Source organism: Lolium perenne, chromosome 1 (assembly GCF_019359855.2).
Source record: "Lolium perenne isolate Kyuss_39 chromosome 1, Kyuss_2.0, whole genome shotgun sequence".
Classification (NCBI taxonomy): Eukaryota; Viridiplantae; Streptophyta; class Magnoliopsida; order Poales; family Poaceae; genus Lolium; species Lolium perenne.
The window spans coordinates 199,955,990-199,981,589 of NC_067244.2; the positions used below are offsets into that span (position 1 = coordinate 199,955,990).

General features: G+C 43.4%; 1 protein-coding gene across 1 annotated transcript; it reads left to right on the top strand.

Moving 5' to 3' along the window:
* Positions 1-438: 438 nt before the first annotated feature.
* On the top strand, positions 439-2,697 carry LOC127311574 (uncharacterized). Its single transcript, XM_051342042.1, has 3 exons — positions 439-665; positions 1,239-1,380; positions 1,468-2,697. Exons 2-3 carry the CDS (start codon positions 1,263-1,265, stop codon positions 2,685-2,687), a joined length of 1,338 nt encoding a protein of 445 aa, XP_051198002.1. The 5' UTR covers positions 439-665; positions 1,239-1,262; the 3' UTR covers positions 2,688-2,697.
* Positions 2,698-25,600: the final 22,903 nt, after the last annotated feature.

Genomic DNA, 25,600 nt, shown 5'->3' on the forward strand with positions numbered 1-25,600 from the left:
TACCCAATCTACACATTTATCTGGAAAACCTTTCTTTTTAAGAATTTGTGTCACGAAATCCTAGTTTATCGTACCATAAGCCTTCTCGAAATCAACTTTAAAAGAAGAACATTTTGCTTTCCAGATCTCGAACTACGTACGGTTTCATGCAAAAGTAACACCCCATCTAATCTAGTTCTCCTTTTAAATAAAAGCAGTTTGAACTTGGGAAATAACTTTATCAGCATCAAGGATAAAGTTGTATCTTTATCAGCAATTGGGTCTACTTCTCTTTTAGATGATAAATTCAGTACCCCAATTTCTTTCTGTAAAGCTCTCGAAATGATAATACTTCCTTTCATTTTTTACACAGCTATATGAAGCTGTGTTCCAGTTCCAACTACCAAACAATGCTGGCCACTTCTTTCCACGTACTGCCTGTACTAAAATAGGATTTCCCAGGAGTGCTGTTTTTTCGCTGTCTCGAGACAGGATCACAGGAAGACTCTTTCTTGGTGCTCTACCTCCTCCTACTTCTTCTTCCTTTGTCCTCACGTTACAGAAATCCATCTCTGACGTCTACGTTGTAGAGGCATTGATTCTTGTTGGTTACGTTTTGAGGGGCAAGTCTGACGAAGAGGTGAAGAATTGGAGGCGTTCTGATCTCTGAAGATTTTGTCGTAGAGGTGCGTACGTCTGTCTGCTCCTCTTTGCTTAACCGAGTCCATGTCTCCACGAGTACAGTAATCCCATGCCATATTCTTGACGGATGGGCATTTCAAATCTGCGTCCCACATTAGTTACTTTAGATTACTCTGTTTGCAAGTCAAAACCCATGCGATTGATCAAAAACTATCCTAAGACGAAGTGGGCATAGTTTATCGATCGCTGAAGAGTCGTTGTGCTAGGCAGTTTCTAGTTGACCAGTGGCCATTACGGCCAATGAAGCATCGATTTGATGAGGTTTTGAAGTTGACAATCCAGCTTTCTTCCTACCTCAGCTCCCAGCTACCATTTTTTCGAGAAAATTAAGAGGAAGAATGGACATCCCACTTGACGCCGGTTTGATTAGAAAATACTATCAACATGAGCCTAAACCAGAGGTGCATTCAATTCCATTGACTGAATAGGGATCATTTTTAGGTTAGACTGAACTGAAATCTGTTTGAGAAAGTCTCGACGAACTCTGGAAATCTCTGAACCCAATAAAGTGTTGCTTTCGCTATTTCCCCTGAACCTCCCATAATCCTTTTCGTCAGAAGAAAGCTTCCCAGCCGACGGCGATGCAGGCCGGGGGCACCAAGACGCGGTTCGGCCGGTGCCCGTATTGCCGCGCCATCATCTGCCAGAACACCGACGCCGCCGTCTACTACTGCAGCAAATGCCGCACTCCGATCGGAGGTGTGCTGCATAATCCAACCTGTGCAGTTCATTACTCTTTGTGGAATACAGGCTGAGTTTTGATCTGTTTTTTTAATCGCTGTGCAGGCAAGAACACGGAGCCGACGGAGGACGAAGCCGACCGCGCTCTGAGCAGGCTGGAGATCCTCTCGGCCGTCGACACTTCGTCGGTGTACTCTGACGAGGAGCCCGACGCTTCCTGCACGCCGGCTTCGGTCATCGACGTCGACGGTGACCAGCCTCCTCCGCTATCATGTGGCTACAACTCCAACTCCGATGCCAACAGCCAGGGGATTACAGCCTCCTCGCCGTCACCGTTCAGAGGAGGTTTCGGTTCGCCTCGGAGCAATGGCTGCTCACCTCGCGGCGTCAGCGATTACCACCCCGGGTCGAGCGACCGACAAGGTGAGGTTCGATCGGTGAAGAACCGCGTAACTGAGCTCCGGGTGTCGTCTCGACGGACGAGGCGGGACTCGAGCGCTTCTGACCCGATCATTCTGCGTCGACGGGACTTTTCTGCCCCGGATCACGAGGAGGCGCCAAGAAACTCCGGGGAGCAGCAGCTCCGGCGATCGGCGCTGAGCACGAGGGAGATGGGGACGTCTACTAGCATGTCCGGACTTGAGGCATCCGCCGTCAAGGCGTCGCCATTGACTGACCCGGCGTTCAACAGGGACCTGCTGCACGCACTGGACAAGCTCCGTGGCATGATCGTCGCCATCCAGCTGCAGCCGCCGCAGGCGAGCGGCAGCGCGAGGGGCGCGATGACGCGACGCGAGTCCCGCCTCTTCCGTCGGATGGAGTCGCAGCTCGCGCGGGAGCTTCCCGCCGCCTACGCGGAGGCGCACGAGCCGCGACGGATGTTCCGGAATCAAGCGAGCACCGCCTCCGCCTCGTGGTCGTCGGCGTCGGCATCGTCGTACAGCGGCCACGGCGCGAGGTCCCGTAAGCGCCACTGCTTCCCGGTCCATGGGGCCGCGCCGTTCGTGGTGTGCGGTGAGTGCTCGGAGCTGCTCCAGGCTCCCAATTCAATGACGGCGTCGCGGAGGGGGGTCACTAAGCTGCGGTGCGGCGGGTGCGGGGAAGTACTCGAGCTGAGGTCCGCGGGTATCGCTGCCAACGCGCGCCGGGCGAGCAGGGCGTGCTCTGCGACGCGGGAGTCCGGCTCCGGCAGTTTGCACCACTCGGATGGCCTGGAACGCACGGCGAGCGGCGGCGGTGGCGAGCAGCAGGTGCCGCCGTTGCTGCTGTACCGCGCATTGGGGTTCGATTCGATGAGCCCGCTTCTGCACAGCCAGCGGTACTGAAGTACATAATGAATTTAGAATTCAAAAAAAAAAGTACCGAGTGAATTTGAACCGGCTGGCAAACATGAAACTATAGCTGAAAAACATAAAAGCATATTTGTTGGATTTTGCAAGTTTTCTTTTATCTAGGTACATTTTTTTGGATATTGGTTTAATTGTTAAATCCAGGAACTTCCAGTGGCATTTCTCTGTTTTTGTAGGTGGTTTAGTTTAAGGGCGAGCGCCTTAGCGGGTTAGACCATTAGAAGATTTCCAGTAGAAGCTCAACATCAGTGCCAAACAGTACATTTAGGGACAGGGGAGAAGGAGAAAGAAGGTTTTAGAGCATTTCCCAAAGGGATTTTGAGGCGTGTCGGACAAAAAGTTGTCCCTAGCCGTGTGCTCCAAATGCTCTTTCCGTCCGACGTGACCCAATGCGGTGTTCGGCGTTCCGAGTCCATCCCCGCTACACAGGGGACGCTCCGGGCGCGCCGGACACAACGAAAAGCGAGGTGGGGAGTGGCGGGACCGACGCGTCAGCGACTCACGAACGAACGGACGCTCAACCGCCGCCTACCTAGCGACGGTGCAGTTGCCGGGAAGGGGAACCGTCGTAGTGGCAACCGCGTCGATTGACGCGCGAACCGCCGGAATGAAGCGCGAACTCCGCGGAAGAGCAACGGCCGCTCGCTTCGATAGACCCCTACGTGTACGCTTTCCGATCTACAACCGGCCGGCGCCATTCATCTCTCCTCTCCTCTCTCCCAATGAGCGACCTCTCTCAGCTGCCATTAGACATCGACAGCGAGGGGAAGCCACTGGGATGGCGCCATTGGTGGGACAAAGTTGCAATGCCTAGCAGCGATGGTTCCCTACCGCCGGACAGCGAGGAGGACTGGGAGGCTGACGAGGAGGAGGGGGAAGAGGCTGAGGAGGCGGCGACGGCCTGGGCGAAGGCGGAGGCGGAGGCGAATGCGAAGGCGCAGTCGGCGAGCACCGTCGACGACGAGGACACAAGTTCCTCCGACGCGTCGAACGACATCAGCTCTTCGGAAGAGGTGACGAGCAGGAAACGTCACCGCGAGGACGACGAGGCGGGGCCATCAAAGAAGATGAACTAGTTTAAATTTTTTGTTCAAAGTTTTTATATGTAATTTGTTTGTATTTTTTCGAAGCTTTTATATGTAATTTGTTTATGTTGCACAGCTTTGAATATTACCTACAAATTTCTTCTATCTATTAAATAAAAAATGAAGTATTTTAAAATTTTGGGGGTGGTGTTTGGAGGACGCAGCTGGGGAGCGACGTCATCCAAACGCCACACGAAGGAAACACATCCCCAAACGTTCGATCCAACATTGGGCCTCTTTACGGGACGCGGCTAAAGATGCTCTTAGGATTCTGAAACTCCATGTCTCTCGACCCTGACCTTTAATGTTGTGGTCTACCATGTGCCTACGTGCATGCTACGATCACACGTACTAAAATGTGTGTTTTGTCATTATGGGGAGACCATAAAATACTTATTTTTCGAGTAAAAATTTGCTAGATCTATATAGTAACCTATCACGTAGTATTGCGAATATATCCGGTAACTCGTTTAATGGTGTGGATACTAGATTCAAGCTACTTAAATGAGAGAGATTACCGTTATTTGGTCGATGTGGCTACGTAGAAATAACAAAGTTTTTAATAATAAATCGTCTTCTTTTATGCACGTCATCTATCATAGCTGCGCTCCATTTATGGTCGCCTCTAAAGCGGGTGAAACACCGCGACCTCTTTACGGAGGTGTTTATACGCTTGGACGATACAAGAAGGGATATATTTTCCTAACATGGACGACAGTATGATCTACGGATTGGCCCTCCTTCTTCATAGACGCGTTTTAGTTCCTTTATTTTGAGTACTTGTCAAGAATTCCAGTTTTATTTTGGATGCATTAAGGGAATTTGTACATATGTCTGCATCCTAACTATGCAGAGGCCGGTGTATTACTTACTTATCAAGTAATAAATCCTGAATTATCAAAAAATCTTCCCCAACTCCTCAACCAAGTCATACAAAGTTGTTTATGGCCCAATCCACATCCGATTAAGGGTCATCAAAAAATTCTTGTCAAAGCAAACCCATATATTAAAATTACATGTAAAAATCAAGTCGACACATTTGTAATAAAAAAGGTAGAACATACAAGAAAAATGGAGAGAAAATAGTGATCAAACCGTCGAACACATGGTGGGTGAAAAAGTCGTCGATGACCGTTGCTGGTCTAGGGAGAACAAGGAGCACCAAGGGGGTCATGCAAGCACAGGGAAAAGAAGTAGGACGTCCCCAACAACCTTGGAAAGTGGAGGAGAAAGGGATGGAAGCTCGAGAAGGAACAACTGTGCAGCTCTGGGGTACGGTCTCTAGCTAGGGACACCTCTAGATGGTAGTGGAGCTTCATAGATGACGGTTGGCCTCGCGGGTGGTGCCGAAGCTCATCAAATCGGTGAGTCGGTGTCATGAGTGCGGAAGACCTAATAAGGGGATCCGAGGGCTGGTGGGGGTACGTGATGTCGAAGCTGACCCGGTTTGGGGATCTCAGTTGCCCCATTGTGCATGGAAGAAGGTAGATTGTTTTGGGAGAACTGAATTATGTTTAGGGATTGTGAACCTTTTAGACACAATGCTAGAGCAATATTTCGGTCCTTTTGAGAGAGCGTGACAGTTTATTGGGATTGGAGTTGCGTTGGGGATTCCTAGTGGAGATGGTCTTAGAGGCCCCCAATAAGGCATATATACAGGTTTTTGGGGCCGAGGTGAAAAAATGAGATCCAATAAGGATCCTATCAAAGCCTCTAAAATAGAGAGGACGTGCATTTCCCCCTCGAGCCCCTAATCCAAGAGGTGGAGTAACCCCCCCCCACCCCACCATTGTGGCATGAATTCACATTTGCCCCAAGCTCCCTCTTCATTGCCAACACTGCTATGTCATCCGACATTGCTATTGCTATTCCACCACCTACCACAAAAAGGGACATGCTAGGAAGGCCACACCGACCTATACCATGAGAGGCGATATCTCCTTGAGAAAGGCTCGTTGATGCATTGGAGTGCGTTGATGCCATGGTGGTTCTCCTCATGTAGCGCGAACACATCACACCAGTATTCCTGCTCCACCGGCCTTGCGGCCACCACCACCTCCCTTCTCCCATTGTTGTGCTTCTGTTGCTCCACCTTGTGGAAGCAACTACCTCTGCTCTCTAGCCATGGTGCTCCATCTTGCCAAGATGGTGATGTTGCACTTATCCACAACACGATCACCTATGATAGCCACCGCAATGACCTATAAAAGTCACCACACTGCGCCACATGGCACACTTCTCATCCTCCTCAGCAAGATAACCATGCCACACTACTTGACACACCTCTCATCCTCCTTCGCCACACCACGAGTTGCGCTTCTATATGAAAACCACTCCACCACCAAGAAAGGAAATATGCGATGTCGACAAAATAGGCAAAGCAAAAGAAAACATATAAAATTGTCCCACAAGCATATGGGTCCCATCCGTGTCTAATGATAAAGTAAAAGAGGCTATGTAATAGGGACCACTGCGAATTTTTGGTGGATCTGTTTTAGGTGTTATTGCATGTTGGAGATGCTCTTATATTAGGGATGGTAAGAGTCTATTTTAATATCCTTAGGATCTTGATGCGTAGGGGATGGGACAACACGCCCGGAACACAACAAACTATCTTACATATACCCCTCCCCCCACCCAAAAAATAATCCCGCAAAGCCCTAGATTAATTGTGCCTTTGTCCTTCATTTTTTAGCTACCCATCCGCCCTCCATTAGCACCTCTTCTGAGCGGATACACATGCTGTGTAGGAGCTATGTTTCTTCTGATCAAGAAACTATATGGGGCAAAACCCCCACACAATTTTACTAAAACCTCACACTTTTCAACAAATCAAAGTCTATGTACAAAAAGGAAAGAGAAAAAACAACAGATTTACAAAAGGATATCAATCCAAAATTTGAAAAGTTTAGTATGTTTATCCTTGACCATGTGCACATATGCAAGGTGGCCTCATGACTAAATCTCCTGCGCTAGGCTCTAAAAGAAGGTTTAAACTTTTGGAAAATTAATTCATTTCTCTGCTTCCAGATGTGCCGACAAGTCAAGATTACCACTTTAGCAATGAAAGGCTTTGCAGCTATGAACACCCTCTCAATATTATTCTCTTGTGTCCATTCAATTTTTACATATGACCAAACCCTTCTACTAAAGTCACAGTCAAAAAAATAGATGAACCAAATCCTCAGTTATATTACAAGGGCATAACACACAAGTATTATTATTTCTAACATTCGAGTGTCTCCTCCTAAGCATATCTCTGGTATTCAATCTGCCACTGACCAATAATAACCAGGCAAACATTTTAGTTCTCAGTATCACCCTCCTTATCCAAGTCCAAGAACAAAGTTTACTTGTAGTAATATGGATATAGCCGTGCTTGTAGTACAATTTTGCAGTGTAAACACCATCCTTCCAAATGGTTTGCCAACCATCATTCCTTAAGTGATTCAAACTAATAGAGTCTAAAAATGCTTGCATTCTGATATATTCCTCATAAGCTTGTTGAGACAAAGGTCTATTAAAAATTGATGCTCTATCCTCACAGAGAAAATCCTCCGTGAATGATATCAAATAATTGAGAGCAAAAGAATGTAATCTTGGGAATTCCATAGCAGGTCTGATCCCTCTCCAAGTGTCATTCCAGAAGAGAATGGTGTCAGCATTGCTAGGTGTGGCAGTGCAGATTGCTTTGTTTTTATCAACAAGTTTCATGATATCTCTCCACCAATAAGGACCACATAGCTTTGTAGCTTGAGGAACAACAGTAGTATAATAATTCCACACCAGGTTTACCCATGTAATATCCACTTTATTGAAAAACTTGTGTTGATGTTTGATGAGCAGTGCTTCATTATGTTCCTCAAAATCAAGGATACTCATGTCATCCTTTTTCTTAGGTTCACAAATCATATCCCATGCAGCAAGTGATTTTTCTTTGGAATCAAATTTTCTATCACTCCATAAACATGCCTTAGTTAGGTGCTCAGGATGCAAGCGGGGTCTCGCCAAAGTCACAATTGTACTTCATTTTTCCTTCTCTAGTTCAAATTTTGGTCCAAAATTTGAACAAGGAAACATAAAATGAACTAAGAGCATCTCCACCCGCCCTCCCTATAGCCCCCTACCAAACAAAAATGGGGCCGCCGCTCCAAAATACTCCCCCAGATGTGCGCCCCAAATTTCTTTTCGCGTCGGTGTGTCCCGTAGTTTCATCCGTCGCCCCTATCAGCGAGATAGGGATAGTCAACCCCCAAATTATCTTTCCTACATTTATTGGCGCCATATCACCCTGTTCCCCTTCTCCCTCGGCACCAATTCCAGTTATTTCCCCCACACAAGCCTTCGCCTTGCTTCACCATCCAACCATGAAGACGAGGGAGTACGTCGCTCCACGCACATCGGTACTAGACGCCCTCGCCACCACGCCTGCTCCTGCGAAGAAGAGGGTGGTGCGGACATCTAGTGCCAAGGAGTGGCCGTTGGGAATGACCAATGCCGATTGGGTTTTCGACATCAACGGCATGGACGATGACGTCAAGGCATGGTGCGCTGCGCATCGCGCCACGATCCTAGCCGAGAGTCGAGCTCCACCCGCGCCCCAGCCCAGCACCGTGACTCCTACGACGGCTACTACTCCTCCGTCCACAGACGCTTCCCCGTTGACTTCCACATTGCCATCACCGACCGCTACTCTGCCGATGCCGACCATCGTCCCCGATTCCCCGGTGGAGGAAACCGCTTGATTCCCGCGGCTATGTAATGCCGGCCGGCATGCGTCCCCCCCCATTTTTTTGGTTCGCTATAAATTGCTATGCTGCGATGCGACATGTGTTCGTCGGGACTTGCCATTTGCGACGATGTTTTCATCGAGACATTGATCCTTTTTTGGGCGCCAAAACTATTTGATCGGCGATTCGTTCCTTTGTTTTATGTTTGAAATTTTGGGGTGGGCATTTGGGGATGTGGCCGCGCACCGGTGCCCACCTATTTAGGAGTTACCCACCGGCATCCCCATACGGTCAAGCGCCGGACGCCATATGGGGGTCACGAGTGGAGATGCTCAAAGAGCATATCCAGTCGCGTCCACCAAAGTGTCCCCAAATGTTTTTGGGGCGCGCCGAACATTTTTTTGGCCCCAGTCGTGCGCCCCAAACACCCCTTCCACCCAGCGCGGCCCAATACGGTGTCCGGCGCCCCGAGCCTATCCCCGCTCCATAGGGGACACTCCGAGCGCGCCGAACAGAGCGAGAAGCGAGGCGGGGAGTGGCGGGCCTGATGCGTCATTGTTCCATTGAAATTTAAACAGTGTCCCACCACATCGCGCCCTCACACCACTTCTCGCCGCCAACAGCACATTTCTCTACCCTGGCAAAAGATTCCATCCCCTCCCGCCGATTCATTTCTCCCTCCCGCCGCCGCTACTCTTTCCCTGCCGCCACCGATTCATTTCTCCCTCCCGCCACCGCTACTCTCTCCCATCCATGTCACCGACAGGCCTAAAAAAGTGGCCAAGAAATCGGCCACCAAGCCACCAGGCAAGGAGGCAGTGACGAAGGGGCCGAAGGCTCCCTTCGCGAAGCCACAGAAGGCGCCGACGGTGAGGATGAAGCCAGACGGCTGGACCAATGAAAAGTGGCAGGAAGACTGCCTGCGACGCAAGTTGTCGATGGTGGAGCGGAGGGGGCAGTGGTGGTGGAGCAGGAAAACAAGATGGATGCATCGCTGGCGTAGCTGAAGGCCACGCTGGCCATGTGTCTCGCTGCGACCATCGCGAGCCCATGGAGTACATCGACCAACGCGTACATTCTAGGACTAGCGTCCCCGTCGACACCTGGTTTCTTCGGCGAGGCCGCATCAGCGACGCCCGGGTGCCCGACACCGAACTTGTAGAAGCGGTACGAGGATGCACTGCCGCATGGCGGCTTCAACCCGAACGCCTTGTTCTCCCCGATGTACGATGCGCAGTAGCGGCAGAAAGGCCATGGTGCGGACGGTGTTGCCTTCACTGGACGTAGGGGTCCTCTTGAATTTGAGGGCGTCGGTGCTTCGTTCGACGAGGAGGAGGCAATGCGCGAGCAGGAGGCCGGGGAGGACGAGGACGACGACGAGGATGACAAAGAGGACAACGACGAAGAAGATGACTGCTTGTGACGGTAAAGCACACGTCCGTTGGGAACCCCAAGAGGAAGGTGTGATGCGTACAACAGCAAGTTTTCCCTCAGTAAGAAACCAAGGTTATCGAACCAGTAGGAGATGAAGGCCACGTGAAGGTTGTTGGTGGAGGAGTGTAGTGCGGCGCAACACCAGGGATTCCGGCGCCAACGTGGAAACTGCACAACATAATCAAAATACTTTGCCCCAACTTAACAGTGAGGTTGTCAATCTCACCGGCTTGCTGTAAACAAAGGATTAAACGTATGGTGTGGAGAATGATGTTTGTTTGCAAAGAACAGCAGAGAACAATGATTGCAGTAGATTGTATTTCAGATGTAAAAGAATGGACCGGGGTCCACAGTTCACTAGTGGTGTCTCTCCAATAAGATAAATAACATGTTGGTTGAACAAATTACAGTTGGGCAATTGACAAATAGAGAGGGCATAGCAATGCACATACATAACATGATGACTACTATGAGATTTACTTAGGGCATTACGACAAAGAACATAGACCGCTATCCAGCATGCATCTATGTCTAAAAGGTCCACCTTCGGGTTAGCATCCGCACCCCTTCCAGTATTAAGTTGCAAACAACAGACAATTGCATTAAGTACTGTGCGTAATGTAAACAATACAAATATCCTTAGACAAAGCATTGATGTTTTATCCCTAGTGGCAACATCACATCCATAACCTTAGAACTTTCTGTCACTGTCCCAGATTCAATGGAGGCATGAACCCACTATCGAGCATAAATACCCCCTCTTGGAGTTACAAGTATCAACTTGGCCAGAGCCTCTACTAGCAACGGAGAGCATGCAAGATCATAAAAAACACATATATGATAGATTGATAATCAACTTGACATAGTATTCCATATTCATCGGATCCCAACAAACACAACTTGTAGCATTACAATAAGATGATCTTGATCATGATAGGCAGCTCACAAGATCTAAACATGATAGCACAAGAGGAGAAGATAACCATATAGCTACTGCTATGGACCCATAGTCCAAGGATGAACTACTCGCGCATCAATCCGGAGGCGGGCATGGTGGTGTAGAGCCCTCCGGTGATGATTCCCCTCTCCGGCAGAGTGCCGGAGGCGATCTTCAGAATCCCCCGAGATGGGATTGGCGGCGACGGCGTCCCAGTAACTTTTCTCGTATCGTGGCTCTCGGTACTAGGGTTTTCGTGACGGAGAGATTAAATAGGCGAAGGGGCAGAGTCGGGGGAGGCACGAGGGGCCCACCCCATAGGGCGGCGCGCCCCCTCTTGGCCGCGCCGCCAGGTGGGGTGGCCTTCTCGTGGCTCCTCTCCGTCTCTTCTTCGGTGTTCTGGAACACTCCGTGGAAAATAAGACCGTGGGCTTTTGTTTCGTCCAATTCCGAGAATATTTCCTGTGTAGGATTTCTGAAACCAAAAACAACATAAAACAGGAACTGGCGCTTCGACATCTTGTTAATAGGTTAGTGCCGGAAAATGCATCAAAATTATATAAAGTGTATATAAAACATGTGAGTATTGTCATAAAACTAGCATGGAACATAAGAAATTATAGATACGTTTGAGACGTATCAAGCATCCCCAAGCTTAGTTCCTACTCGCCCTCGAGTAGGTAAACGATAACAAGGATAATTTCTGAAGTGACATGCTACTATCATAATCTTGATCAATACTATTGTAAAGCATATGAGATGAATGAAGTGATTCAAAGCAATGGTAAAGATAATGACTAAACAACTGAATCATATAGCAAAGACTTTTCATGAATAGTACTTTCAAGACAAGCATCAATAAGTCTTCCATAAGAGTTAACTCATAAAGCAATAGATTCTTAATAGAAGGTTTTGAAGCAACACAAAGGAAGATATAAGTTTCAGCAGTTGCTTTCAACTTCAACATGTATATCTCATGGATAATTGTCAACACAAAGTAATATGATGAATGCAAATAAGCAAGTATGTAAGAATCAATGCACACAGTTGACACAAGTGTTTTCTTCTAAGATAGAAAGAAGTAGGTAAACTGACTAAACATAAAGTAAAAGAAAGGCCCTTCGCAGAGGGAAGCAGGGATTACTGATGTGCTAGAGCTTTTTATTTTGAAAACATAGAAACAATTTTGTCAACGGTAGTAATAATTCATATGTATTATGCATAAAACCTCCTATAAGTTGCAAGCCTCATGCATCGAATACCAATAGTGCCCGCACCTTGTCCTAATTAGCTCGGATTTCCATGGATTATCATTGCATTACATATGTTTCAACCAAGTGTCACAAAGGGGTACCTCTATGTCACCTGTACAAAGGTCCAAGGAGATAGATCACATTTGATTTCTCGTTTTTGATAGATCTCAACTTGAGGACATCCATACCGGGACAACATAGAAAACAGATAATGGACTCCTCTTCAATGCTTAAGCATTCAACAACAGATAATATTATCATAAGAGATTGAGGATTAATGTCCAAGCTGAAACTTCCACCATGATACATGGCTTTGGTTGGCGGCCCAATGTTCTTCTCTAACAATATGCATACTCAAACCATTCAAATCATGGCAAATCACCCTTACTTCAGACAAGATGAACATGCATAGCAACTCACATGATATTCAACAAAAGTGTAACAGTTGATGGCGTCCCCAGAAACATGGTTACCGCTCAACAAGCAACTTATAAGAACTAAAATACATAAGCGACATATTCTTTACCACAATAGTTTTTAGGCTATTTTCCCATGAGCTATATATTGCAAAGACAAGGAATGAAATTTTAAAGGTAGCACGCAAGAAATTTACTTTGGAATGGCAGAGAAATACCACATAGTAGGTAGTTATGGTGGACACAAATGGCATAGGTTTTGGCTCAAGGTTTTGGATGCACGAGAAGCATTCCCTCTCAGTACAAGGCTTTGGCTAGCAAGGTTGTTTGAAGCAAACACAGGTATGAACCGGTACAGCAAAACTTACATAAGAACATATTGCAAGCATTATAAGACTCTACACTGTCTTCCTTGTTGTTCAAACACTTTTACCAGAAAATATCTAGACTTTAGAGAGACCAATCATGCAAACCAAATTTCAACAAGCTCTACAGTAATTCTCCACTAATAGGTTTAAACTACATGATGCAAGAGCTTAAACATGATCTATTTGCAAAACAATTGCCAAGTATCAAATTATTCAAGACCATATACCAATTACCACATGAAGCATTTTCTGTTTCCAACCAAATAGCAATAAACGAAGCGGTTTTCAACCTTCGCCATGAACATTAAAGTAAAGCTAAGAACACCAATGTTCATATGAAACAGCGGAGCGTGTCTCTCTCCCAAACAAGGAATGCTAGGATCCGATTTTATTCGAACACAAACAAAAATAAAAACATACAAACGCTCCAAGTAAAGCACATAAGATGTCACGGAATAAAAATATAGTTTCACTAGAGGTGACCTGATAAGTTATTGATGAAGAAGGGGATGCCTTGGGCATCCCCAAGCTTAGATGCTTGAGTATTCTTGAAATATGCAGGGATGAACCACGGGGGCATCCCCAAGCTTAGACTTTTCACTCTTCTTGATCATATTATATCATCCTCCTCTCTTGACCCTTGAAAATTTCCTCCACACCAAACTCAAAACAATCTCATTAAAGGGTTAGTGCATAATCAAAAATTCACATGTGAAGAGAGGACACAATCATTCCCAACACTTCTGGATATTACCCAAGGCTACTGAAATTTAATAGAGCAAAGAAATCCATTCAAACACAGTAAAAGAGGCAATGTGAAATAAAAGGCAGAATCTGTCAAAACAGAACAGTCCGTAAAGATGAATTTTTTCGAGGCACTTAACATGCTCAGATGAAGAAGCTCAAATTGAATGAAAGTTGCGTACATATCTGAGGATTACTCATGAATTTTCGCAGATTTTTCTGAGTTTCCTACAGAGAGATCTACTCAAATTTTCGTGACAGCTAGAAATCTGTTTCTGCGCAGAAATCCAAATCTAGTATCAACCTTACTATCAAAGACTTTACTTGGTACAACAATGTAGAAAAATAAAGATACAAAGGTATTGCTACAGTAGTAACATGAACCTTGACTCAAATATAAAACAAAAATTGCAGAAATAAAATAATGGATTGTCTCCCATAAGCGCTTTTCTTTAACGCCTTTCAGCTAGGCGCAGAAAGTGTAAATCAAGTAACATCAAGAGAAGAAGCATCAACATCATAATTTGTTATAATAAAAAAATCAAAAGGCAACTTCATTCTCTTTCTAGGGAAGTGTTCCATACCTTTCTTAAGAGGGAATTGATATTTAATATTTCCTTCTTTCATATCAATAATAGCACCAACAGTTCGAAGAAAGGGTCTTCCCAAAATAATAGGACAAGATGCATTGCATTCAATATCCAAGACAACAAAATCAACGGGGACAAGGTTATTGTTAACCCTAATGTGAACATTATCAATCCTCCCCTAAGGTTTCTTTATAGAGTTATCAGCGAGATTAACATCCAAATAACAATATTTCAATGGTGGCAAGTCAAGCATATCATAGAGTTTCTTAGGCATAACAGAAATACTTGCACCAAGATCACATAAAGCATTACAATCAAAATCATTGACCTTCATTTTAATGATGGGCTCCCAACCATCTTCCAACTTCCTAGGAATAGAAGCTTCAAGTTCTAATTTCTCTTCTCTAGCTTTTATGAGAGCATTTGTAATATGTTTAGTAAAGGCCAAATTTATAGCACTAGCATTAGGAATTTTAGCAAGTTTTTGCAAGAACTTAATAACTTCAGAGATATGACAATTATCAAAATCAAAACCATTATGATCTAAAGCAATGGGATCATTATCCCCAATACTCTGAAAAATTTCAGCACTTTATCACAAACAGTTTCAGCAGTTTCAGGCAATTTTGCATGCTTTGTATTAGAAGTAGAAACATTGCCAGCACCATTTATTTTACCATTGATAGTAGGAGGTTTAGCAACATGTGAAGCATTAACATTACTAGTGGTGGTGATAGTCCAAACTTTAGCTACATTATTCTCTTTAGCTAGTTTTTCTTCTCTTTCCCACCTAGCATGCAATTCAGCCATCATTCTAATATTGTCATTAATTCGAACTTGTATGGCGTTTGCTGTAGCAAATGACTTAATATCTTTATCTTCATTAGGCATAACTTTCAATTTTAAAAGATCAACATCAGTAGCAAGACTATCAACCTTAGAAGCAAGAACATCAATTTTACCAAGCTTTTCTTCAGCAGATTTGTTAAAAGCAGTTTGTGTACTAATAAATTCTTTAAGCACGACTTCAAGACCAGAGGGTACACTCCTATTATTGTTGTAAGAATTACCATAACCATTACTATTATTAGAAGGATATGGCCTTAATACGTCTAAAACGTATCTACTTTCCCGAACACTTTTGCTATTTGTGTATTTTGGATACAACTAACACGGACTAACGCAGTTTTCAGCAGAATTGCTCTGGTGTCTCGTTTTTGCGCAGAAATTCAACTTTTAGGAAAATCCCCGAAATTTATGTCGAAGGGCTTATTTTTCCAGAAGAATCACAGAGCCAGAAGGGCAGGCCTGGGGGAGGCCCAGGGGCCCCACACACCAGGCCGGCGCGGCCTGGAGGGGGGGGGGGGGCGCCGCCCTATTGTGAGGGCGCCTCGGCCAGCCTATGACGCCCCCCTCTGGACTATTTAAGGGTTTCGATCTAAAAACGCGAGACGAGAAGTGGAAGTCACCAGAAACCATCCAGAACACCGCCACCATCGCGAAACTCCGTCTCGGGACCAGAAACTCCGTTCTGGCACTCCGCCGGGACGGGGAATTGGAGGAGATCTTCGCCATCATCACCACCGATGCCTCTCCATCGACCAGCCATGTTTCCCCCATCCATGTGTGAGTAATTCCCCCGTTGTAGGCTGAAGGGGATGGTAGGGATTGGATGAGATTGGTCATGTAATAGTATAAGATTGTTAGGGCATAGTGCCTAGTGTCCGTAATTGGTACTTTGATGATATTGTTGCAACTTGTTATGCTTAATGCTTGTTACTAGGGCCCGAGTGCCATGATCTCAGATCTGAACATGTTATTGTTTCATGATGATATTCATTGTTTTATGATCTTACCTGCAAGTTGTATACACATGTCGCTGTCCGGAACCCGAGGCCCCAAAGTGACAGAAATTGGGACAACCGGAGGGGAAGGCGGTGATGTGAGGATCACATGTGTTCACGGAGTGTTAATGCTTTGCTCCGGTACTTTATTAAAAGGAGTACCTTAATTTCCAGTAGATTCTCTAGAGGCCCGGCTGCCACCGGCTGGTAGGACAAAAGATGTTGTGCAAGTTTCTCATTGCGAGCACATACGACTAAATATGGAACACATGCCTATGGATTGTTTAGTACTTGGATACCGTTTTATTACTATCTGCAAATGCCCTGCTTTGATTGTTACATGAGTTTCTCTCATCCATGCAACGCCCGTCATCCATCCCTGTGCCTACAGTATTTTAATCCTGCTGTTTACTATAATCACTACTGCTGTCTTTGTTACACTGCTGTTGATATTTCACCACTGCTACTGCTATAAAACTGTTACTACTGATAAACTATTGCGAGCAAGTCTGTTTCCAGGTGCAGCTGAATTGACAACTCCGCTGTTAAGGCTTTCAAGTATTCTTTGTCTCCCCTTGTGTCGAATCAATAAATTGGGTTAATTTTACTTCCCGCGAAGACTGTTGCGATCCCCTATACTTGTGGGTCATCAAGACTATTTTCTGGCGCCGTTGCCGGGGAGCATAGCTTTATTTGGAAGTTCACTTGGATTGATATTGTTCGCTGCAAATTCTCCATCATGGGTAAATCTCGCGATCCTAAAGTCGCCATATTACCATCCACTACAAGAAAAGGTGCAACTCTGAGTACCTCTGCTGCTCTTGATTCACCATCTGTGATAAGTCAACTTGTTTCACCACCACAAGCTGCACATGCTGGTACTTCTGCTGAATCTGAAAACTCTTATAATTTTGATAACTAGCAAGGAGGCCCTCGCAAATGCGAGGGCAACATCGCAAAGCCTACTTACTTCTAATTATTATATTTTTCTACAATGTTTTTATACATGGTTACTTTATTGAAATAATGCTACATAAATATTAAAAATACAAAACCTAGTGTTCAATGAATTTTATCTAAATGAATTATTTTTAGTTGCTACTTATTCTTGGCTCAACTATCAATGACCATGCTATATGTCCGCTAATATTTGTGTCTGTTTCGCTTTCTGTTCGCTTAATTGGCACAAAGGGGTGACTTGCATAAATCTGGAAAAATGCTGATATAATATTACAAAAATACTCATAAACTATTTCAGAATAAATAAAATTTTATCAAACACCACAATCACATTTGTTTTTCTTGTTCAAACTATACCGTTGGTCATGTTTTGCACATCCCATGAAATTAGGGAGTCCGGTTAGATTTTCCCCCATCAAAATTGTATATCAGCACTTTTTCAAACTTTACCATCGGGCATTGCTTTGCACGTCGCATGGAATTGGGTGTCCGGTCAGATTTCTTTCCATCTTTGCTTTAAACACTCAATTAAAATCGTATATGTATCTTCGATGGGAAGGCATAGCTTTGCACGTCACATGGAATTAGGGAGTCTGGTCAGATTTCTTTCCATCTTTGCTTTAAAGACTCCATTAAAATTGTACGAGATCTTTGATGGGAATAGCTACGTGATATCCAATAAAATATTTTCTAAATATTTTCCTTTTGTACTCATGTGTCAAGTACTTATATGTACATGTTAATTGTTGTGCGTAACACTTCTTATCTTTTAATCTCAACCGTTAAAATTAGGATCAACATAGTATATATTTAAAGCATATGTGGACAAACGTGGTTGCTTTATTTTGCATCCGTATTTTGCTTTTAGTATATAATAGATGCTTCTGCTGTGCTTGATGATAGTGGTTCATTGGGATCTTTTCTAGATGCTACAATTGCTAGGTCTAGACAACTTGAAAATACTGAAACTCCTAATGAAAATGCTGCTACACCTGTTAGTTCACCTGAGTCTATTGAATACTCTAGTGATGATCCTGATGAAGATTATGTGGAACTTGATGATGATTTTATTGATAAATGCAATGCTACTACTGATGCAAGAAAAATTAAAAAGTTGCTTGCACAACATACTGTTAGATATAAGCTGTCTCCTGATCCTAAATATGCCACATCTCCTATAAACATTAAGGATAAAGATTATGATTTTTCTCTTGATCTATCTCATATAGCTATTGTTGAGAAAACACCCTTTTGTGGTACTGAAAAAGAAAGTGTTGTAGAACACATGATTGAGCTGTCTACTCTGAGTAGCTTGTTTTCTGATGATATCAAGATGCGTACTTATTTTGTCGCTATATTTTTTCCTTTCTCATTAAAGGATGATGCTAAAACTTGGTATAATAATTTGCCTTCTAATTCTATTGGAAGTCCAACTGGTTTGCGTGATGTTTTCTTTCGAAAATACTTTCCTGCTAGTGCTCAACATATTGCTTTGCAGAGAATTTATAATTTTGACCAGGAAGTTGGAGAGAATTGCCTGAAACTTGGGCAAGATTTTGCTCTCTTATCAGAGCTCGACCTCGACATGATCTGGAAAAGAATGATCTACTTGATATATTTTATAGTGGACTAACCATTGAGTCTAGGGCATATTTGGATAGTTGTGCTGGTTGTGTTTTCAGGAAAAGAACTCCAGACGAAGCTGAAGAATTATTGGCTAAAATAGGGCGAAATCATGATGATTGGACTACACCTGAACCAGCCCCGATGCCGATATTGAAGAAGAGGGGTTTGATTAAATTAAATGATGAAGATATGAGGGAAGCCAAGAAATCTCTTAAGGAGAAAGGTATTAAATCTGAAGATGTGAAGAACTTACCTCCCATAAAAGATTTATGTAAGATAACTCCCCCTTCATCCATGATTGAGGTAAATTCTCTTCAACGCTTTACCAGGGAAGATATTCCGTATTCAAAATCTCCTGCTCAATGCTTAGATGAGTTTGATAATTATATTGTTAAGCAAGAAAATTTTAATATGAGAATAGAGAATCATATAATGGAAAATTCTCAAGCTATTAGTTAATTGTATGGTATTGTGGAGAGAACCTCCAATGATGTTAAGATGATTGTTAAACATTTTCATATGATTCAAACTCAAATTGATCAACTCACTAAAGTGCAAAATGACTTGTTAAAAAATAATTCTAAAGAAAAACATGCTTATGAAGTAACAACTAGAGGCGGTGTTTCTACTCAGGATCCTCTATATCCTGAGGGGCATCCCAAAAGAGTAGAACAAGATTCTCAACGAACTAAATAAATTAGTGCACCTTCTAAGAAAAAGAAAAAGAAACATAAAAATGTTGTAGAATCCTCTGAACCTGTTAATGATCCTAATAGTATTTCTATTTCTGATGCTAAAACTGAAAGTGGTAATGAACATGATAAAGATAATGATAAGAATGATGCTTCTGATAAAGAAGAGGTTGAAGATGAACCTGAAAAGCATGCTAAAAATAAAAAGTATACTAAAGAAGATTTTATTGCTAAGAAACATGGTAATGAAAGAGAACCTTGGGTTCAAAAGCAAATGCCTTTTCCTGCTAAGAAACTAAAATCAAAGGAAGAAGAACACTATAATAAATTTTGTGATTGGATGAAACCTTTATTCTTGCAAATCCCTTTGACTGATGCTATTAAATTGCCTCCTTATTCAAAGTATATGAAAGACATTGTCACTAACAAAAGGAAAATTCCTAATGAGGAGATTTCCACTATGCTTGCTAATTACTCTTTCAATGGCAAAGTTCCAAAGAAGTTGGGCGACCCAGGTATACCTACTATTCCTTGTTCTATTAAGAATAATTATGTTAGAACTGCTCTATGTGATTTGGAGCAGGTGTTAGTGTTATGCCTTTTTCTCTTTACAAGAGACTTTATTTAGACAAGTTGATACCTACTGATATATCTTTGCAAATGGCTGATAAATCTACTGCTATTCCTGTTGGTATATGTGAGGATGTTCCTATTCAAGTTACTAATAACTGCTTGATATTAACTGATTTTGTTGTGTTGGAAATGCCTAAAGATGATAATATGTCTATTATCCTTGGGAGACCTTTTCTTAACACCGCAGGGGCTGTTATTGATTGCAATAAAGGGAAAGTTACTTTCAATGTTGATGACAAGGAGCATACCGTTTATTTCCCCAAGAGGATTGATAAAGTATGTGGAGTTAATACAATTTTTATTGTGAGAACTATCAAAGTGGGAGCTATTGATTGTCCTATATATGAGCCTAAAGAAGGATATCAAAATATTATGATTGGATCCATATCAATACAATTCAAGGTAACATGATCGATTTGAGGTTTATTTCTTCTTTGCTATGTAAAGTTTATTTGGTGGCAAGACTTGATCAACCTTGTTAACAAATTCATTTTATATGCATAGAGGAGTTAAACAACATCTCTTTCTTCCTCCACTTGTTCTACTTGCTGTAGCATTTTTGTTTTGCAAAGTTCTTTAGTTGTATAGAGATTTCAAATTCTTTTTCTGCCCAGTAATAATAAATTTAATACCTAGAAATGTGCATTTTTCAAAGTTTTCAAAAATTCACAAAAATTATACCGTTGGTCTTATTTTTCGAAGAGGCACCTGGGAATGACCAGTGGGGCACCCAAGGGTGGCACCCCACAGGCCGACGCGGCCAGCAAGGGGGGCGCGCCACCCTGGTGTGTGGGCCCCTCCTTGCCCCACCACTTCATCTCTTCCTCCCACTCTCTTCTCTCTCCCGAAAAAACTCGCACCAGCTTTCTATCACTCGCGTTTCTGCTCAAGAGCTCAAGATTTCTCGATCTCTTTGCTCAGCCCAGATTTCTGTCTGAAATTTTGCACATTTGCTCTCCGGTATGTGACTCCTCCGATTATCCAAGTAGAATTTTGTTTGGTTGAGTATATCTTGAATATTTTGCTGCTGTAGGAAACATGTTTAGTGAGCTTGCATGCTTGTTCTAAGTTGTAGAAACTAGTTTTGATGCATGATTAGTACTCTAGCAAGTTCCTATAGTAGTTTCCCTCAATTATATGTCACCAAATCAAATTTTATATTATTTGTTGAAAAATTTCAGAAAAGGAAGATGGATAACTATAACTTTGGAGAAGTGTTTGAAAGGGAGTCGACAAGCACGGGAAGGCCCTCTAGGACCGCTACCCGATTCAGGCGATCCTAGAATGAGGACGTCATCGCGCCAAGCTTCGAACCCGAAGAGGACAATGGATCCCCTAATGCTTCATCTTTCCCATGTTATAACTTTTTGAGTAATGCAGGGTTGCTGAATGATTTCTTGACCCTCGTTGGTAAGGCGGGCTTGACCACCTATATGGGAGATGAGAGGGAGCAATACCATATGCTCACTAAAATCTTTGTGGAGAGCTTTAAGTTGAACAACAAGCACTACCACCCGACAGTTGCATTCAAGATCTATGGTAACCCTATTACTATGAAGTTGGAAGATTTTTGTACTGCATTGGATATTGCCCCTGTAGGTACAGCAAAGAGGATCGAGGACAATCCCAGGGCTTTGCTTGAGCTCTATCGGGAGATCACCAATGATGATTGCCGCACCATTCAGTGTGGCAAGATAAGAAACATCCAACTCCCCGCCATTAAGTATTTTGCTTATTACCTTGCTACTAGCATTCTTGGTAGGGAGAACACTAGCAATATTTCTAGCTATCATCTTGCTTTCTTAATTGCTGCACTCACTGGAGAGACACCTTATCATCTTGGTGCTCTTGTTGCCCGCCGCTTGTCTAACAGGGGGGCTATTTTTGGAGGAATTATTGCATCACGCATTTTAGCATATCTAGAACTTCCTCTTGACCCTACTGATGTGATACTAACTCCTACAAGGCTTGATATTGCTGCTATGAAGAGTCATCAATTTGTTACAGCTGACTCTAGTTTAGATAATATGGTCTATATAATATTGTTTGCTGACGGGGATGAGAGGGAAGTCCCTTTGCCACAGCCAGATTTGTTCAGTGTTGACAGGAAACCATGGTCGCGCTCTAAGGAGGAGATGGATGAGCAAATGAAGATACAAGGCTTCCACCAGCAGCATGACTCCGAGGACGCCGAGCCCTCCTACGACTACACCGTCACGTATCCGGGTGCTTCTTCCAGCACATACCCGGAATATGATCCATCTTCGTCGTACTACGGAGGTGCTACTTCATGGGTACCATGGGATTGAACTCCACTTAGGCCAAAAGCCTAAGCTTGGGGGGAGGTATACCGGCATCACTCATTCTTTGCATATTATAGTTTCTGAATACTTGTATATACTTGTTTTGCTTCTTTAAGTGGTTTTCTAATAAGAGGGAGATGATATTTGGGGAAGTGCTGATTGAAAACAGATTCTGGACTGATACCATAAAAATTCTCAAAAACAGCCAGAACGTTATTTTGCGAGGCCAATTTTTGAGCATGTTCCCCAGGTTGTTATCTAACTTTTATTAGTTGAACACTTTTCGATCTGGGCAGCGGAAGAATTTCTTAAAAATCGATTATTGTACTGCTGTCAAGTTTGACGAATTCCTGCTGCTTTGTGTTTATGTGACTCTTCTAGTTTTCATTTTCTTGTTTTTGCTTTGTTTCTTTTCTAAAACACAAAAAGACCAAAAATATTTCTGTTGTTTCTCTTCACCATTTGGTTATTTTGGGTTCTTGCTTTTATTTTGCTTTATTTGCTATCGTTGGTTTGCTATAAGAAAATCCAAAAAGATTTTGCTTCGTTTGCTTGTTTCTTTTTGTTCTTGTTTCCAATTCGAAAACACCAAAAATATTTGCTGCTCTTCTTTGGTTTTGTAAAGTTCATTATGGAGTTCACTGGTCTTCGGTGGCTAGAGCGCAGTTTTTATTCCAAATTATTCAAGCTACACAAGTGAAAGGCAATAATGACAATCTACGACAATTCGACTGTGGTGAGAGGCTGGTATGAACTCTATTTGTTTTCATTTTTGTACATATACTCATCCATGTGAGCATGCTTAGTTGGTTCATGTGAGGTATATGTCATTTAAGAAAGTCTAGTAGTTCATGATCTCTCATGTTTAGCTCCAGTTTATTAATATGAGTAGCATGTCATAGATGTTTGCTTGCATTGTTTTATTCATAAATGGGTATGACATTGTGGTATCCTCCTCTGAATAATTCATTCGAATCGACTTGGCACATGCTCACGCATGCATATGACTGAACAAAAGTCAATTAAGCCTCGATGATTTACTTTGCCTCAGAGTTCTTGTATCACTTTTATGCTCCGTTAATTTATTTTACCGCAAGCATGATTATGACAGTTACTGCTCTCTTGATTGTCGCTTCCCAGTCTATTGCTAGCCTTCACTTGTACTGAGCGGGAACGCTGCTCGTGCTTCCAAACCTCTGAAAACCAAGTTATTCCAAAGTGTCCACAATAAATACCTATGCATGGCATTTCAAACCATTCCAAGTAAATTCTCATGCGCTACCTTTAAACCTTCAAAATGCTTCTCAATTTGTGTCAATGTTTTATACCTTGTCATTTACTTTTGACAGACTTTCATAATAAGAGCTGGCAACGGGGTTCCCAGCCCCAATTAATCAAACTTAATTCTCTTCACATGTTTTGCCCTGATTCATCAGTAAGCAACTTAATTTTGCAAATAGACACTCCTCCATGGTATGAGATTGATTGGAAGGCACCCGAGGATTCGGTTAGCCATGGCTTCTGTAAGAAAAGGTTGGGGGGAGTGCCACCCATAATAAAACTAAAGTACGTGTGTAAACAAAAGAGAAGAGGGATGATCTACCTTGCTGGTAGAAATAACGTCCTTCATGGGAGCCGCTCTTGAAAGTCTGGTTGATGAGGTAGTTGGTGTACCCATTACCATTCGTTGACAACAACAAACACCTCTCAAAATAATTTTTACTCCTGTTTTAAAAATGAAAAGCTCTAGCGCATGTTAATCCCTGCTTCCCTCTGCGAAGGGTCAATCTTTTACTTTTATGCTGAGTCACCATCCTTTCTTTGAGCACTTCCTTGAGAGCACGGCTGTCATTCTTAGTATAATATGCTTGTCCCAAAATATGATTAATTGTGGTATAACTTTGATGCTTTTATCTTTGACAATATCTACTTCTAGTCTTTCCGTGAACCTCAAAGGTGCCCGAGCATTTATGTTTTGCTGTACAAATACGGGCAAGCGAGATACCACTTTATTATATCCTTTTATGAACATTGCAATCCTGCTGATAGACATGATTCATGATGCTTATTATTAATTTGTTGGTACCTTTTCCATGATTGACATAGCTATTAGATGATTTTATTTGCATGTATCTTATTATGAATTGCCTAAGTACTTGTCCATATCACGAGAATATTTACATCATATGAACAAATGTGTTCGTGAAAGTTCTTTTATCGCACTCAGTTGTTAACTGAATTGCTTGAGGACAAGCAATAAGCTAAGCTTGGGGGGAGTTGATACGTCCAAAACGTATCTACTTTCCCGAACACTTTTGCTATTGTTTTGCCTCTAATTTGTGTATTTTGGATACAACTAACACGGACTAACGCTGTTTTCAGCAGAATTGCTCTGGTGTCTCGTTTTTGTGCAGAAATTCAACTTTTAGGAAAATCCCCGGAATTTATGTCGAAGGGCTTATTTTTTCAAAAGAATCACGGAGCCAGAAGGGCAGGCCTGGGGGAGGCCCAGAGGCCCCACACACCAGGTCGGCGCGGCCTGGAGGGGGGGGGGCGCCGCCTTAGTGTGAGGGCGCCTCGGCCAGCCTCTGACGCCCCCCTCTGGACTATTTAAGGGTTTCGATCTAAAAACGCGAGACGAGAAGTGGAAGTCGCCAGAAACCATCCAGAACACCGCCACCATCGTGAAACTCCGTCTCGGGACCGGAAACTCCGTTCTGGCACTCCGCCGGGACGGGGAATTGGAGGAGATCATCGCCATCATCACCACCGACGCCTCTCCATCGACCAGCCATGTTTCCCCCATCCATGTGTGAGTAATTCCCCTGCTGTAGGCTGAAGGGGATGGTAGGGATTGGATGAGATTGGTCATGTAATAGCATAAGATTGTTAGGGCATAGTGCCTAGTGTCCGTAATTGGTACTTTGATGATATTGTTGCAACTTGTTATGCTTAATGCTTGTCACTAGGGCCCGAGTGCCATGATCTCAGATCTGAACATGTTATTGTTTCATGATGATATTCATTGTTTTATGATCTTACCTGCAAGTTGTATACACATGTCGCTGTCCGGAACCCGAGGCCCCAAAGTGACAGAAATTGGGACAACCGGAGGGGAAGGCGGTGATGTGAGGATCACATGTGTTCACGGAGTATTAATGCTTTGCTCCGGTACTTTATTAAAAGGAGTACCTTAATTTCCAGTAGATTCCCTAGAGGCCCGGCTGCCACCGGCTGGTAGGACAAAAGATGTTGTGCAAGTTTCTCATTGCGA

Bases quoted from the DNA above. Each gene is read 5' to 3' on its own strand.
- LOC127311574 (XM_051342042.1), top strand. From the start codon at position 1,263: ATGCAGGCCGGGGGCACCAAGACGCGGTTCGGCCGGTGCCCGTATTGC. The intron at 1,381-1,467 runs GTGTGCTGCATA...ATCGCTGTGCAG, and splicing joins ATGCCGCACTCCGATCGGAG to GCAAGAACACGGAGCCGACG.